We start from the raw sequence: 15,533 nt of genomic DNA, 5'->3' as shown, positions 1-15,533 counted from the left end.
CCCAGTGTACGGATTGAAATAGGAGGGGAGAGCGGTTTAGAGGACCCTTTACGTGGACAAGAGAGGAACATTTGGAACATTCGGTAAAAGACAGGATAGGCCTATATATGAGAGAAAGTTAAAGGGCTAACGTGTGTTCGGTTGCGTTAGTACCTTTCACGAATGTACGTTAATATTAGCGAGAGAGTGGCTCGAAAAAAGTGCAGTCTAAGCAGCCAAGTCTGGAGAGATGAGATATGTGTATGAGAGAGAAGTAGAGACGATAGGAATGATAAAACAAAGATAGACTGGACAGAGAGAAAGAGAGCGATAAAGAGAAGTAAAAAGGAAGATAGTATGAAAGACAGAGAAAGACAGAGAGAGATAGAGAGTCAGAGAAAAGTGCGAACACAATGGCAAGCAGGGTTATTTTTGTTGTTTTCTTTTCCGATAAGCTCCTTCAGTCATCCCTCGTTTATTCTATAGAAGCGTTCTTGCGTCCGCGTTGCGTGACTCGTGTCCTTTTCATTGTTACTTGATGATAAAGCCCGTCGACGGAGCCTCGAAGAGAGAGAGTCGGGGACCGAAGATCAGAGCGGTTGCGCAAGAATTAGAAGCGAGATCGCCGAAGTGTGACCGACCTACCAACACCTCGTTACTTTTTTTTAACTATTACTTCTTTCAATTTTAGAACAGATCCTTATGTGATCATGTACTTTTTTGCATAAATATTACATAAATTTATTTTTATTTATTTGCTCCATGTATGCTCTCGATTAATTGACGTTATGATCCATGTACAGGGTGTTTGATAAGTAATGATAAAACTCTCGCATAGGGGTAGAGCGGACTAAACTGAATCGAGAAAAATCTTCTACTATTTTACAATTTTCGTAAAATAGTTAACAAGATATTAATTACTAAAAATCGCCGAATATTGGTTTTCAATAATTTTTTACTCAAGTACTATGAACTTTACAAGAAAAAAGAAACAGCAAATGACAAAAATTGTTTATTTTTTTCTCATAGAATTGTGAGAATTTTTTCGGAATTTTTTAGTATCGCATTTTCTCATGTTGGTAAAAATAGTTGTTAATACTAAAAAATGCAGTACTAAAAAGCTGATAAAAAATTCTATGAGAACTCTATAAGAAGAAAATGAACAATTTTTGTCACTTGCTGTTTTTTTGTAAAGTTGACAGTAGTTGAGTAAAAAATTATTGACAACCAATATTCGGTGATTTTTAGTAATTGATATCTTGTTAACTATTGTGAAAATTGCAAAATAGCAAAGGACTTTTCGACTCAATTTAGTCCGCTCTACCTCTGTACGAGAGTTTTGTAGTTACTTATCAAACACCTCGTATATTTGGAGATATTTTTTAATGTTCCAATTTTTTCGAAACAATTATTTTTAATATAAATTATATTATAATGTGCTATAAATCTAACTTGATTTTGCAATTCCGCGTTTTATCCTTTTCTTTCAAGTTTCTTCAATATCTTACAATTAAAATTAAGTGCTTCGTATATCTTTGATATGTTACGATTTTAAGTAAAATATATCATTAGTCCACTTACCGAGTGCGTCGGGTGTATTGGAGGGTTTCAAGTTTTCGGCTTGTTGGAGCGCCTTGAAACGTTCCATAAGAAGATGTTCCAAGCTCTTTCCAGGTTCGCCAGTTGGTATCTGCGAAAGGTCGACTGATCTCAATACACTGATTTCGCGCTTCAGATCATCGTAGTCCCTCTGCCGTTCCAATTTGCTCTCCAATCTGTTGATGTGCTGCCTGCGCACTTCGAGTTCCTCTTCAAGCCGCGCCGTTGCTTGCGCACTTGTCTCCTGAAGGCGTTGCAGACTCTGCTGTAGCCTGGACACCTCCTCAACCAACTGGTTGATCTAGAAATAGCAACATCGACCTCGTTAAGTGTTTGATAAAATTATATTCGTGTAAATTGCAAATCAATAAAGTATAGTAATGCGTATAAATTTTAGTTGGAATATCTTAAATGTTAATATCCCTGATGTCTCGCCCCCGTTATGTTTATTAAATGATACTGACGATAAAATTCCTCGCATTAAGGAAGACATTGCGCGATATAAATCACAGGAATTGCTACTTCTTGAAATATCGCCGAGTACTTTCGCATCGCTCATCAGGAAATCGACTCGAAGCGATTAAATGGAGATGAAACGTAACTACATTATCATCGACGCAAATATAGAATCACATTTACGAGTTCCTCTCCCTCCTTCGCGATTCGCCTCGAGCATCGTTTATCTGGGACCGAACCTAGTAAGGAGCTTACCAGAAGCTCTTTATTAATTTTATCGGGAATATATACGGAAATCAATAGCGAAACGCTTAAGAGAGGATAACTTTAAATCTTGGCGAGTCTAAATGTAATTACCGTGGATTAAATTACGTATAAAGTTTCAATCGAATCGATCGAATCGTTGAATTGTCATCCACTTATCGTGTCTGTAATAATTTATAACATATGTCATCAACTAGTCTCGTCGCTTCGACACTTGAAGTTCAATTGGACAATAAATAGGATCGTAATTATCTTATTGTTAGCAGAATATATGATTTTGTGAAAAATGATTTTACTTATTGTTAGCAATTCTAATTTCTACGTTTTTATAATTTCTAATAATAAAACACATAATTTAAAATTAACAAATTAGTGTATGTTAGTGTAGTAGTTTTGAAAAAAATTTAATTAGCGATTCAAGGATAATTTTTGATATAGTTATAGTAAGAATTGAAGATACTAATTAGCGGAAAAAATTAAGTATAGAGAGAGAGAGAGAGAGAGAGAGAGAGAGTCTACAGGATAAAAGAATCAATGACATTTATACCCACGGTGTCGCCTGCAGCGACGTATACGAAGTATATCCGTCCCTCATTAATGCATCATCGATCCGCACATAATAATTACAGTACGACCGTCTTGTTTTTCCGTCTCTATAACGAGGACGAATCCGGGATGTTGAAAGAATCGAGTGGCAGCAACGGCGGCAAAAAATTATCGCGACGAATAGAGCGTACGGCAATCGTTGTGTTGCCACTGTGCCGCAATCAATCGCGATGAATTGCGAGCACTCGAAACCTATCCACGTGTTTCGCGAGGGTTCACGTGGATGCGTATACGCGAGGATACGGAATAGTGGAAAGGGCAGATTGCAGGCGCAGGAAGAGGAAGCGAGAAAACTGATCAACGAGGGGTGGGATGGAACGATTTTAAAGCCGAGTACGTTGGTGTACACGGTGCAACGAGCTACGTGAACGAGATCGTATCAATTGTTTTTTCTCGCCGAGGCATCATCTCTCTTTCCGTGCTCTGCGGGTTAATCGAGAAGCAACGACTTCAATTTTGCAAAATTCGCACCTCTGCCACAGATATTTGATACACGTGTTTTGCATCTTGCGGACTTCGACTGTTCCCATAGTTAAATTTATTTAAAACGAACGTAGAAATTCTTTTCTGTATTCAGTGACAATAATAACCATACATATCGATTGAGTCTTTATAATTTAATGAAATTAACTACATTCCTTTGGCGCCTTGTAATGCCATGACTCATCGCATTAGCGTAAAATCGAACAGCCTTGACGCACGTGGTAAACTTGCACATTTTTACTCGTTAGTTTATTTATCGGAGGCGGCTACCTGTCGATTGTCCTCCGTTTCACCCATAATCGATACACGCCTATGTCCAGAAGCTTCGTTTCTACTTGTATAGATATGCGTATATGTGTAAGCGAATACGAGTGCGTGTTGTAGCAATGTCGCAGACATAGACACGCATACACATATACATTATAGTATACAGGTAAGAACAGACGCGGGTGTAGATAAGTACGCATTGACGTTCGATATACCATCAGGTAGAAAGGGGTGGTTGTGCTACTGGCGGAAGGTGGCTTATATAGGGATAAGTTTCCGAAGTTGCCGCGATCGCTCGCAATAATGTCCGCCATTAGCGGCGATGGGGTAGGTTATCGCCATGAGGGAAACCTGAAACGAAGGACAGGTGGAATTAACACCACGTCGATCGACAAACTTACGATAAATACGGCGGCGACCCAGCGATATCGTGTGTGTTTTTTTTTCGCGTGATGGACAGTCACCCCCTTGCGTTTGGAGTTATGGAAGGGCGGTCTATCGATACTACTCTTCGTCTCTTTCGTGACTACTGTTTAACGATGCGAATAAAACGAGAAATCAACGCACACAGTGTAAAATGTGATTATATGTTTCTTCAATTAGCGAACTATAGAGCGACTAATGCTCCAGAATGCAGAATCTACTTTAAACTTTCTTCTTTCACTTTTTTTATATGAAACAGAAACAATTATGACATAATGCTATCTATATTATTGAACATACATATTCGTGTATGTGTATGTGTGATTTTTTAAAATGGTTTAGTTATAGCGACATTGAAAGCGTTTTATACATTATAATCTAAGTAATCACAATATATGTTCATAATATTTATAATACATTAATATAACACACACATGTATATATATTTGTATAGATGATATTTATCTAGTTTTACATAAATCTTAAATAAAGCAAACCATTTAATAAATCTTTTCATTCATATTTGGAATGTGGATACATATATCTATATTAATTTTATGATGTCTACACAAATATAATTTAGTACTTAATCATTTTGTAATATCACACATTGACATTTTATAAGCTGAAATGTAATTTAATATGTCGTCATGATGGTAATGACGGAAGATTTTCCTTAAGTCACAGTTGATTCGCTCAAATATAAGTAATATTAATAGCCATATGCTATTTGAAGATGACCACGTAAAGATCAAATTTAATATTTGATCGGCTTCGATTAAATTTAATATTTCCGGGAAGTTTATAAAAACCGTAGACTATATTGTTACAATCATATATCGTTTGGTCTATTGAATTTCAACTTTATGATATAGTAAATTTCATTTCCAATTTACTTCGCAAATAATTTTATTTTTATTGAGAGAGGGAGAGAGAGAGAGAGAGAGAGAGAGAGAGAGACAGATATTCCCGCATCTTGTCATTAAGTTCGATGAAATTATATTAATACGTGTTTTCATATAAGACAAATTAATTGAATAATCAATTTTAATTATAAGAATAATAACGTTACATATAACGTTGTGCATATTCAAAAGCAATACTCTATGAATAAAAAATCACAGGAATTAATTGCATACAGCATATTTTGAAAAAATAATTTAATAATTATTAGTTTATTTTATAGGAAGAGTTGAAGAAGGGTCGAGATCATGAAAGAAGTAAGAATGAAGAATTATCGTTAGGGATGGCAGCAAAGGGTAGCGGATGTTGGCAGGTTTTCTACGTTAGAACAATGTCATCGGTAGAAGGAGAACCGCTCGTTAGCGAGATTCTCGACTGTTGCGGAGCCACACAAAGTCGATGTGCGCGCATAAGAGACGTACGTGTGGGGGGTAGTGACCAACGAGCAACCCCCAGCACGAAGGCGTTCAATCTGGGTGGTAAAGTGGGGGTGAGTTGAAGCAAAAACAATCGGGGCTTGATCGATGGTCGTGAGGTATGGCGACGAGGATGTGAAGGCGAGTCGGAAGACATGATCGGTCGTATGCAAATTAAAGCGAGGACGGTGGGCTCCGAGCTGGCTCGTAGGGAAGAACTGGAGGGTGCGAAGTCGAAGGGTACGCGGAGGGTGTGCGCAAGGGTTGCCTGTACGCGGTGGTGGTGTCAAGCAAACTTGAAGTAGCCGCACGCGTCCGTATTGTTTCTTGACCGTCGCGCCACCCTATCGTCTCCCACCCCCTTTTCCACGATCCCACACGTCCTCTTCCCTTCGCAACCCCCTTAATCCTACGCGATTTTTGCTATTTGCATTATATAGGCGTTGGAGGCCTTTGTTTGTTGAGCTATTGATCACATTTTCTCCTGCGGTATAATCAATCTTCACGCATACGTCCACGGCCTTTCTCATCCTTACATGTGTACACGCACGTGTATATATGTATCCGCGTACACGTGCGAATATATGCACGGACGCGGTAGCTCGAGTAACGCGGCTCTCCGATATCCATACGCCGCGGCACATTAGAACCCCTTTTCGTATACGTACGTAGATTCGGTACAGGGACAAGATGGCCGTTTGCTTCGTATTAATTTCGTAGTCTGTCCGCCAATGATGCGTCGGTACGAGATCGTCATGGCCGTCGAAACTCACGTTCTCGCTTTCCGTGGTTTCACGGTTCCCCTTTTCCCCCGACCACGTCGTCGCATTATCGTTTCCACGTGGACGACGGGAACGCAAATATAAATTGTCGTTTACGGATACTTTGATATCCCTTTGATCTATATCCATTACCTTGATATATCTCTGACGGGGTCAAACATCATAAAAATTAGACCTTAACGACTCATTTATTTATTCGATTTGTTCATGATTTATGATCGATTTTTTGCTATTTAAGGTGAATTTATCAGTAATTATGTCTAAGATTAGACATAAGAGTATAATTTAATCTAAAAATATCTTAGTGTAAACAAATCGAAAATGACATGGCCATATCTAAATTTGGTGACTGAATCTAGATTCTAAACGTGTGCTCTTTTTTATTCCTTTATCCTTATTGTGATTAATTATATAATTTGTATAATACAAAAAAATGTACTCAACGTTCATATTTTAACAAGACAACAATAAAATAAAAAAGTTAAATTTATAAACATTTGCAAAAGTTCTGGTGAGCATATCTTACTAAGGAGCAACAATCTGTAAAATTCGATGAATCTTTCATGCGCGAACAAACGCTTTGTTATCGCTCGATCCATCGCGAGAATTTGAATCTCGGTAAATCATGCCGGACTTTTGTAGAATCTCATCCTGAGGACCGATATCAGCGCGTCACGATAGGAAGATTCCATTTTTGCATCTCGGGAGGAAAGATCGCCAGTATCAACCCCTTTAGTGGCAAAGCACCCCTTTGGGCCGTGGAGCTTTCTCCCATGGAGGTTCGCTCCTCTTCTCGCCACAGGAGAATGCCAATTAAAAGCCGAGGTCGGAAAGAAAGCCCAATCGATAGGAGGCGGCCTGCCTTCCTCTTTCTCACTCCATCTTGCCGATTTTCATTCTCCGACTCATTCTCCTTCCCTTTCACTCTGCCGACGTGGGTAGCTGAAGCAACCGAAGCGAAGGGTTGCCCAAACTGGGAAGTGGGAATTATGGGCAGGATTAATATGCAAGGACTGGATACGTGCGGTGGCAGGAGGTGGAGGAGACGGAGTAGAAGGAGGATGGGCTGCTAGGGGCTGTAGGAGGGTGGCGAAGCAACAAAAGGGGTCGAAGGGGAAGTATAGATGGAGAGAAAGGGGCTTTCCGTTTTCTGTCTTCGTCAGGCCGACGTCGAGATAGCTGGGTCGGTCATTCGTCCTCTCTCCGTCTTCGCTTACGTCTCTCTCGTTCTATCAGCTCGCATCTCATCCCCACCACACCCTCCTTACAGGATACACGGCTAACGGACACCCCTATCGATTTTACAACTCGATATATGTGAATACCCACTTGTCTAATGACTGATCGGGCTTCGAGCTCAACCCTTTCCCTCTCTCGAGCGTCCTCCCTCGAACCCCTTCGCGTTTCTGGCCGAGCTTCTCCGCCAACCATCCTCCGCTAGTACGATACCACCTCACGGGAACTGGAGAATGAGAAAGAGGAAGGAGAGAGAAAGAGAAAAGCAACAGCGGCAGAAGGAAGAGGGCGCGGAGAGAGTTGAGGCCGAATGTATCTCGCCTCATTACACTGACTACGTGCCTTTGGCCAACATCTCGCGTTGCATCGACGCGCATACCCTCGCAAAAATCCGACAGAAAGGGCGCTCACCGTCCCTATCGCGACGTGTCTGAATTTTTTGCTGTAGGTGGAAAAAAGTAGCGGGATATGGTTAACTGCGATTCGTCATTGTTCGTACGAAGACATCTTAATAAGGACGCAAATGAAATATCAAATAAGAAAATAGTAAAATATCTGATTGTCTTGAAATTTTTATTTCAGATTATTATATAAAAAAGTATAGCAAAAGAAATTAAATAATAAAAATAATTTTTATTAAATCTTTAACAATCCTAATAGTCTTTAGTAATAAATATAGTTTAAAAGTTTTTTCACGTAAATTTTTAAGCGCGCAATTATTCATAAATTGGAGCAACAATAACTTTTAAACTCGCCCGCGAGAATCAAGACTTCTCGAAGCAGCTTGCCTGTTAAGCAACGGAAGGTAATGTTTACCTTACAGAAGCTACGCACGGCGGCGTAGAGAGTTGCGGAGGGATGAGAAAACGACTGCTGGGGTAGCGAAGGGAGGCGGATAAGAGGGGTGTCGCCGGTCATAACGTACCTCGGTACGAAGGGTAGTAGAAGGCAAAATGTATGATATTTTATTTTAGCGTTCTTCTGGGCTCCGCTAGATAAGCCTCCGAGGATTTATGCTTATTACGAGCGAGCACCGGCGAGGGCACTCTTTGCCGAAACTGGTCCTATACATACGGTAGTACGCGATCCTCCTGGTTGCCACCCTCACCACTCCCACACCTTCCCTCGTCTCTCACTCTCGCACCCCAGATACACGCGGTTATGCGTAATATACATCAGATTATGAAAGCTAGTAATACCAGGTAGAGACTCGACCATGCGATATTGCCTTTATAATGGAACGACATCTCCTCGCGCTCGGTTTAGTCACCCTGAGCTACGGTATTGTTTTAAAAACTTGTATTATCAGAAATGTATGTAAACAGTCTTGCTTAAAGCGTGACTGCACTGAATTTTTTCCTATTTTTTTTTGTACGACTACAACAGTCGAGACTTCTACCGAGGATCGGTGATGTAAAAAGTCCGTTTCGCGTTTATATCCAATATTATTGAAGAAATATTGAAAATTATCACCATCCATTTATTATTTGTAAAGCTCCACTAATCATATATAAATATTCGTTGAAGCGGATAAAAATTAATAAAATAAATCGTCATTTTCACTTATCGAAAGTATCGATATTCATTAATGTGCCGTGATGTGTGCCAATGTAGTATAAAAGACTAATGGGAATTAAATATATAGATCTAACATGCTCGCATGTTCTCGCACGGCGAACAGAACGATTAAATCGTTACGGGCATAAATTATTTCCACAGCTGACCTAATAATTCCTCGATGTTTACAAAGGATTTAGCCATCTTCAGCACCTGCGCTGCTACGATCCGCAATCGACCGGACGGCGACCACGAAGAATTAATATTAACCGCGTTCGTCATTCCTCTTTTCCTCCTTCTCTCTCATACTCTTCTCCCTTCTCATCTCTCCTTTGCTCTATTCCTCTTTCTCTCCCCGACTCTTTCTCTGATTTGCATTACGAGGACTACGCGTTTATGAATACGTACGCCCACCCACACTCGACTCGCGGTGGCTCGACAGAAGCCATATATTAGTCGGGGCATTCGCCGGAGAGAAATATTGAAACGAGAGAAACGGGCACGGATTGCCGGACTACGGATAGCAAGAAGAAGGACACTAAAGAGGAAGACGTCCGAGCGTATTCGTATCAATGTCCAGTAAAATTTGCAATAATCGCACCCTTCTCTGCTTGCTCGTTTACTTGCCAAAAGAAACGATCGAAGATTCCAAGAAATATCAATTGCATAAATCATTTTTCCACGCGTCATTTAAATTTTCTAAGAAAAGTATCACAAGTATTTTTATACTGAAAAAAATAATAGAATCAATGATTTAGAAATGTGGTTTTAATTTTTAACAAAACAATTTTTTTTAAACAAAGTAGAAGATCCTATCATTGTAAAGTGATATCATATTAAGTGCAAAGTTAAACGTAAACTTCTGTATGGCTGACGTATTTCGTCTGAAATCACTGCGGTCTATCGACGGGTATCGAAAGTGTCAACGTCGTCGGCTTACTCGGCGTCTGGGCGCGAACGGAGGAAGCTCGCGGGTTGCAAACAATCATTCCCCCCCTCTCCTTCCTCAGGAAAGGACAGAGAGATCATAACCGCGCGCGCGCGCGAATGTTGTGAGGGTCGCGAGTCGGGCATTTATTTCATAATCAGCAGCTTTCGAATCGCCGTCATTGTACGCGGCAGCGCTTATTGACAGAAATGCTCGATAGGAAATGCTCAGCCGCTGGTCTCTGACATTTATGCGGTGGCTCTTCCTCCTCGGTGGGAGAAGGTGGATGGGCGCGATCTCGCGTGTGTGCGTTGCATGCGCATATACGTGTATACGAAGGTACGAACGCTTAACACCACACACGGCGCACGATAGGTCGAATCGCGGAGGGTGAGCAACGACAACTGCCGATCGGGCTGAAGCACACATTATTATCCATCCGGCAGTGACATATATCGGAGGGCGCGAATGTGTTGGGTGTGCGCGCACACATGTCCCTAACCCTGACTGCATTGTCGCGCTGGCTAATGAGAAAGTTGCGAGTTTCGCCATTCCATGGCGAGGTGGTGTGCTGTTGGGAAATACCGAAACTCACGTTCTGATCGAAGGAGCGACTCGAGGCTCGTCGCACGGTAGTGGTTTCGCGAAAAGATAGAGATCGGGGCGATTATCCGTTCGACGATTTTGTGGCATCACCCGATGGGAGCGTTTGCGGAATGTTTCGTATGCAAGTTATAATTCGCGTATGATGATGTACATCAGAAAATTTTATGAGACTGTATTAGCATCTTTTATTATCGCGAATTTGTGGATGAAGAAAAGCGATGCAATAGCTAGAAAACGAATCTGCACGCGATACTAAGCGCGAGATCGAATTGAAAATAATGATTTATTTGGCCGCGTCAGCTCGAAGGTGTTCAGCCAGCATGGACAGAGGGGAAGATGCTCCTTCGCGCGGTCTAATTGGTGGAAGCGAAGGGAGAAACTTCGACGTAAAAACACCGCGCGATATCGAACGTACGTGTCCGCCGGTGTATGGTTCCACGTATGATACGTGTCGTTACTCAACCCCTTCGGTCTTCTCCAACAGAAATCCCCTTCCTCCGATATATTGCGAGAGCCGTCCCATCTCTCCCCGGTTTACCCCATCGCGAGGCCCGGCAATGCAAATCTCTTTTTCTCCGCGCGCCTCGGTTTTATATGGTGCGTCTCTTCCTCCTCCTCTTCCTCCTCCCCTGTGCCCTGTCGTTCCTTCGCCGTTACCATCCTTTCGTACGTGGTCTCTCTCGCTCTCACCCTTTCTCATTCCTTTCTGCATTTCGCTCTCCCTTTTCCGCTATCGTCTCTCACGGTCGCCCACCCTCTTCGTCTTTCTCATTTCCACCGCGCGCACCCGCGCCCCCGCCGTTTTCCACTCGGCAACACCGCCGACACCGCCACCGTCGCGGCCAATACAATCGCCGCCACGCCACCCTTCCTTCACGGCGTCGGTCGCCGCGTACCGGCTCTCTTTTTGTCATTGTGGCTTATTCGATATATTGTCTACGGCGGTTCGCACGGAGGTGCGGCTGTCCCGGGGGCGTCGGGAGATATTAGAGACAAATGACGGCGGAAGAAAAAAATCGCATACGTGGGAACCGATCCTTGTGCCGGCATCTAGGTGGTTTTAACGTTCGTTTCAGGGGTTGGACATTTGAATCTCGGTGACACACGACGTACGACTACATCGTCAATCAGATTCGAATGAGATGCCTGCAAAGTTATGAATTATGAGAATCCATCGCAATATTAATCGTTTAATCATCTAATAATATTAATGATTATCTGATAGCTTTGTTGCACTAATTCATTAAGTTTTAAAAAAAATTTTAAGATCACGAAATCCTCCCAGAACATTATAGCGCACATTATTGTGATCAATATTTTTATTTCCCGTTTATTATAAATGTTCATGGAATTAGGAGTCACTCAGAATGCATCATATGATTGACATAGTTGTATTTCGCGACAATCCATGATACAGTATGTAAATCGGTAGTTATAAGAACTTCGATAGTCGATAAATGCTGATTACATATCAATCGTTATAGGAATTTCATTTTCACCGACTCATCGAGATATTCAATATTTTTCTATTACAAGCCATTTCTCTATACCACAATCTTTCGTGTCCGATAAAGTCTAAGGACCAAATGTCGGATGAATCGATTTGGTCATTAAATAAGCCGTCTCGTAAGATAGCTGCGTATGTCGGAATATCGACAAAACTTTAGACTGGCCGTATCAATCATCGTGACAATATTATTACTGCCGGCGTCACCCTTCCTTCGCGACACCGCGACACCGCGCACTGACTCTTTTTATTATTGTGGCTTATTCCATGCATTGTCCGTGGCGATTCGTACGAAGGCGCGGCTGTCCCAGGGGCGCCGAGAGATATTGGAGACAAATGACACTGCAACAAATGCGTGGGCGAGAGACGACCCTACCGACACGGAAACCTTCCCCGGTTGGTTATAGCCTTTGACTAATGTATCTGTTTTAAGAAATCGGACGCACCTAATTGTATAAAGCTGTTAAAGCCACGGTTGCATGTGCATCGTTAATGATACGTTGCACTAATCATGTTTTTCAATTTAGATCAAAAACATTGCTTTATATATACATAAGAAATTTCTTTTAATTTATAGACATCGTTTCTTAACTAAAAGAATTTCTGTTCTTAAATATATTAAATTAATTATATGTGTACATAATGATTATTTAAATGAAATACCCCGAATAAAATGCTAATTCATGTGTTACAAAAATAGAAATTATTGTCTCAGTCGTTTTAGTCCCCTGTACTATATATCTTCATGAGGGAGTCGCTTAATGTTTACGCGTTTACAATTAGACGCTTCCGTACACTAATCCAGTGCTATAACAGAAAGAGCATGAAATGGCAATAGAGATGGTGGGAAAGGCAAAGAGCGAGTTTCTCCACGGAGGGTGGCGGTGGGTGTTAAGGGGTACCTCGCGCGTCGAATGTTGAATTTTATCACTGGCGCGCGATCTCCCCCAAGACTGTGGCTTCCCCGAGAAGAGACGCGAGGGGGTGTTGTTGCGGATAGGTTGGTTTCGACCGAGTCCGGAGATGGAGGCCGTTCTCGAGTCGCGAGGAAAGGGGGGTGTTCGCAACGCGAACGGCACAGGCTAATGAACTTCTCATTGATTGGTTAAAATTTCGTTAATACTCTGATGTGTGCTTCCATGTCTCGCGCTGGTTCCTCCATCAACACAAACACTAACGCGTAGTCCACCCCAACACAGCCTGGCAGCAGTTCTCTGCAACCCATTCCTCCTCCTGGTGGAAATTCACCTCTTCCTACTTCCACCCGCACCTCCGCGGCCCCGGCCGACCACCCTCGTCTCACTCTCAGAAGGGTGAATTTCGAAGGGTGATTCCACGTTAGTTAGGCCTCTCCGCGGCGGTATAGCAAGCAGGAACAGCGCCCACCACCATCACCTTTTATGACTGGTGGAAACTAACGAAATTTCCCTATCGGCGATCAATCCTCCTCCTGCTCGTGCGAACCCTTTTCATTGATCTGCCGGTCGCCTCCGCTGAGGTAGCGCAACCCCTTATCGTAACACCCTTCTGACCGAGCAACAGAATCCCCTCTGAGCTCACCACCACCGAAACTTCTCTTCGTTACTCTAGGTCTGGTGTTGTCGTCTCTTTTTCTGTTCCGCCATATCCATTCCCTTGCCCTTGTACCCGTATCCACCCCTGCGTTCACTCGAAATATTACCGCCGTCCGAGTGTGTCCCCTCATGTTCGATGAAGGGTGGAGAAAGATGGAAAGAGAAAAGGGATGACAGCGAAAGAGAGAGGCGTAGGAAAGGATAGGAGAAAAAGAGCTGGCTTCGATGGCAATGACGAATCTCTAATTTTAATATCGCTCCAGTTCGCTTTGAAGTGCCCTCGTTAAGCTGGACACACACAAGGAGGATCGACCGTACTGTCGGCCGCCCACACGCGCGGATTTTTTATCCCGACGGGACGTCAAGCCAGGCTCGGTCGCACGTTTTGCGGACACGGCTTAACCTCGGAAATCACGTGTCAGGAAAGGTCCGCTTATAGCCATTACAGTCTAGCACGAGAACGCGCTCGCATAGAATTTCCTTTGGTCAAATAGCTAAGTCTCAATTGTTCATTTAGCCTATTATAAATAGAATAATAAATTTCTAATAAACTAAAATTGATTGATTAATATGTTTCTTAACCGCTGTTGTTATTATCAGGATTATTGTAAAAGTTTAAAGTATAATTAATTAATAGTTTGAAATATTAGGTTCATTAACACTTATGACGTAATTGTGAGTAAATGTCAAATTGATATTGGACATTACGAAACTATTTTAAATTCCAATTGGAAAAATCCAGAAATGAACTAAATTATTAATGTCAATTATATAATAGAAATTAATATTTTTCATAATTAGCAATGAGTGTATTTTTGTTCTTGTTACTTTGGCTCAATAAATCCATTCCAACATGATATCCTCTTTATCCATATCGCGGGAGTTTGCAGCTTTAAAACGGTAAAGTTCTTTCAGGCCGATGTTACCTATTCGTGGTTCGGAGAGTGCCGATAATCGCTAAATTAACTTTGAATACCTGACGCCGCGTAACCTTTCATCCGCCTGCGTAGACACGTTTTAACAACAAACTGATACCACGAGGAGCGATATTCAATGCTCTTTCAGTAACGAGGATCGTGTATCAGCAAATCGCCGCTCTGAGTCTTCTCCCCTGAGCTTCCCATAATTGCATATCGTACATTTCGAAATGTAGATGGATGCGTGCACGACTAGTACATCATATATCTACACGTGGATAGATTTCTTTAAACTACCGTTTATTTTGTGAATATAAATCTTGTCACATAAATCGGCGTTTGGATAATTGCTACTATAACCAATAATACTAGAATTCTATAGTTTTTTGTATTTTTAATAATCAATAATTATTCTATATTATATAAATTGCTTTTTCCAAATATTTCATTAAAAAACATAATTTTAATATTATAAATCAGATAAATTAGAGAAGTACAAACTTTTTTATATGCAAGATCTTTTTTATATCTTAGCAGCATATCACTTTCTTACGTTCTGTTTCTAGAGCTCGTTTTGGGTCAAGGTTAACGCTGAGAATCTTAGTCTTGAAATTCATTAAGTTCTTAAAACCTTGGAAGAATCTTGTGAGTCACGGTGCTCTCTGATAAGAGTGCGGCCGGGCTCCGAAGGTAGAATACTGCGGCGAGAGAGAGAAAAGTGAAAAATAACAAGAAGAAGGAGGGAAGATGGAAAGCGTAGAGACGCGTAATCCCTAACCTCGGACAACGCTGAACTGCAGAGAAAACGAGAGAAAGAGATGCAGGTAATGTGAGAGAGAAAAGGACAAAGCTGCAGAAGGAGTAAAAGGGATGCGGGAAATGGGGAAGGTGGTGGTGCGGCAGGACGAAACTACAGCGTGAGAAGGAACGCGGCGAAGGGTCGAAAGAAGTTTCTGACCTGCTTACGGTA

At 41.7% G+C, this 15,533-nt stretch overlaps 1 protein-coding gene across 1 annotated transcript in view; it reads right to left on the bottom strand.

The window, feature by feature from the left end:
- The window catches only part of cut (homeobox protein, cut), a 126,685-nt gene that overhangs the window by 13,366 nt on the left and 97,786 nt on the right, over positions 1–15,533 (bottom strand). The window contains 1 exon segment of the mRNA XM_018444603.1: positions 1,561–1,879. Within this exon segment, the coding sequence (XP_018300105.1) occupies positions 1,561–1,879 (319 nt within the window).

Source organism: Mycetomoellerius zeteki, unplaced genomic scaffold, assembly GCF_001594055.1.
Source record: "Mycetomoellerius zeteki isolate Tzet28-1 unplaced genomic scaffold, Tzet1.0 scaffold102, whole genome shotgun sequence".
NCBI classification, from domain to species: domain Eukaryota; kingdom Metazoa; phylum Arthropoda; class Insecta; order Hymenoptera; family Formicidae; genus Mycetomoellerius; species Mycetomoellerius zeteki.
The sequence above is the reverse complement of the archived record's forward strand: the minus strand, read 5'-3'. Positions and strand labels throughout refer to the sequence as shown.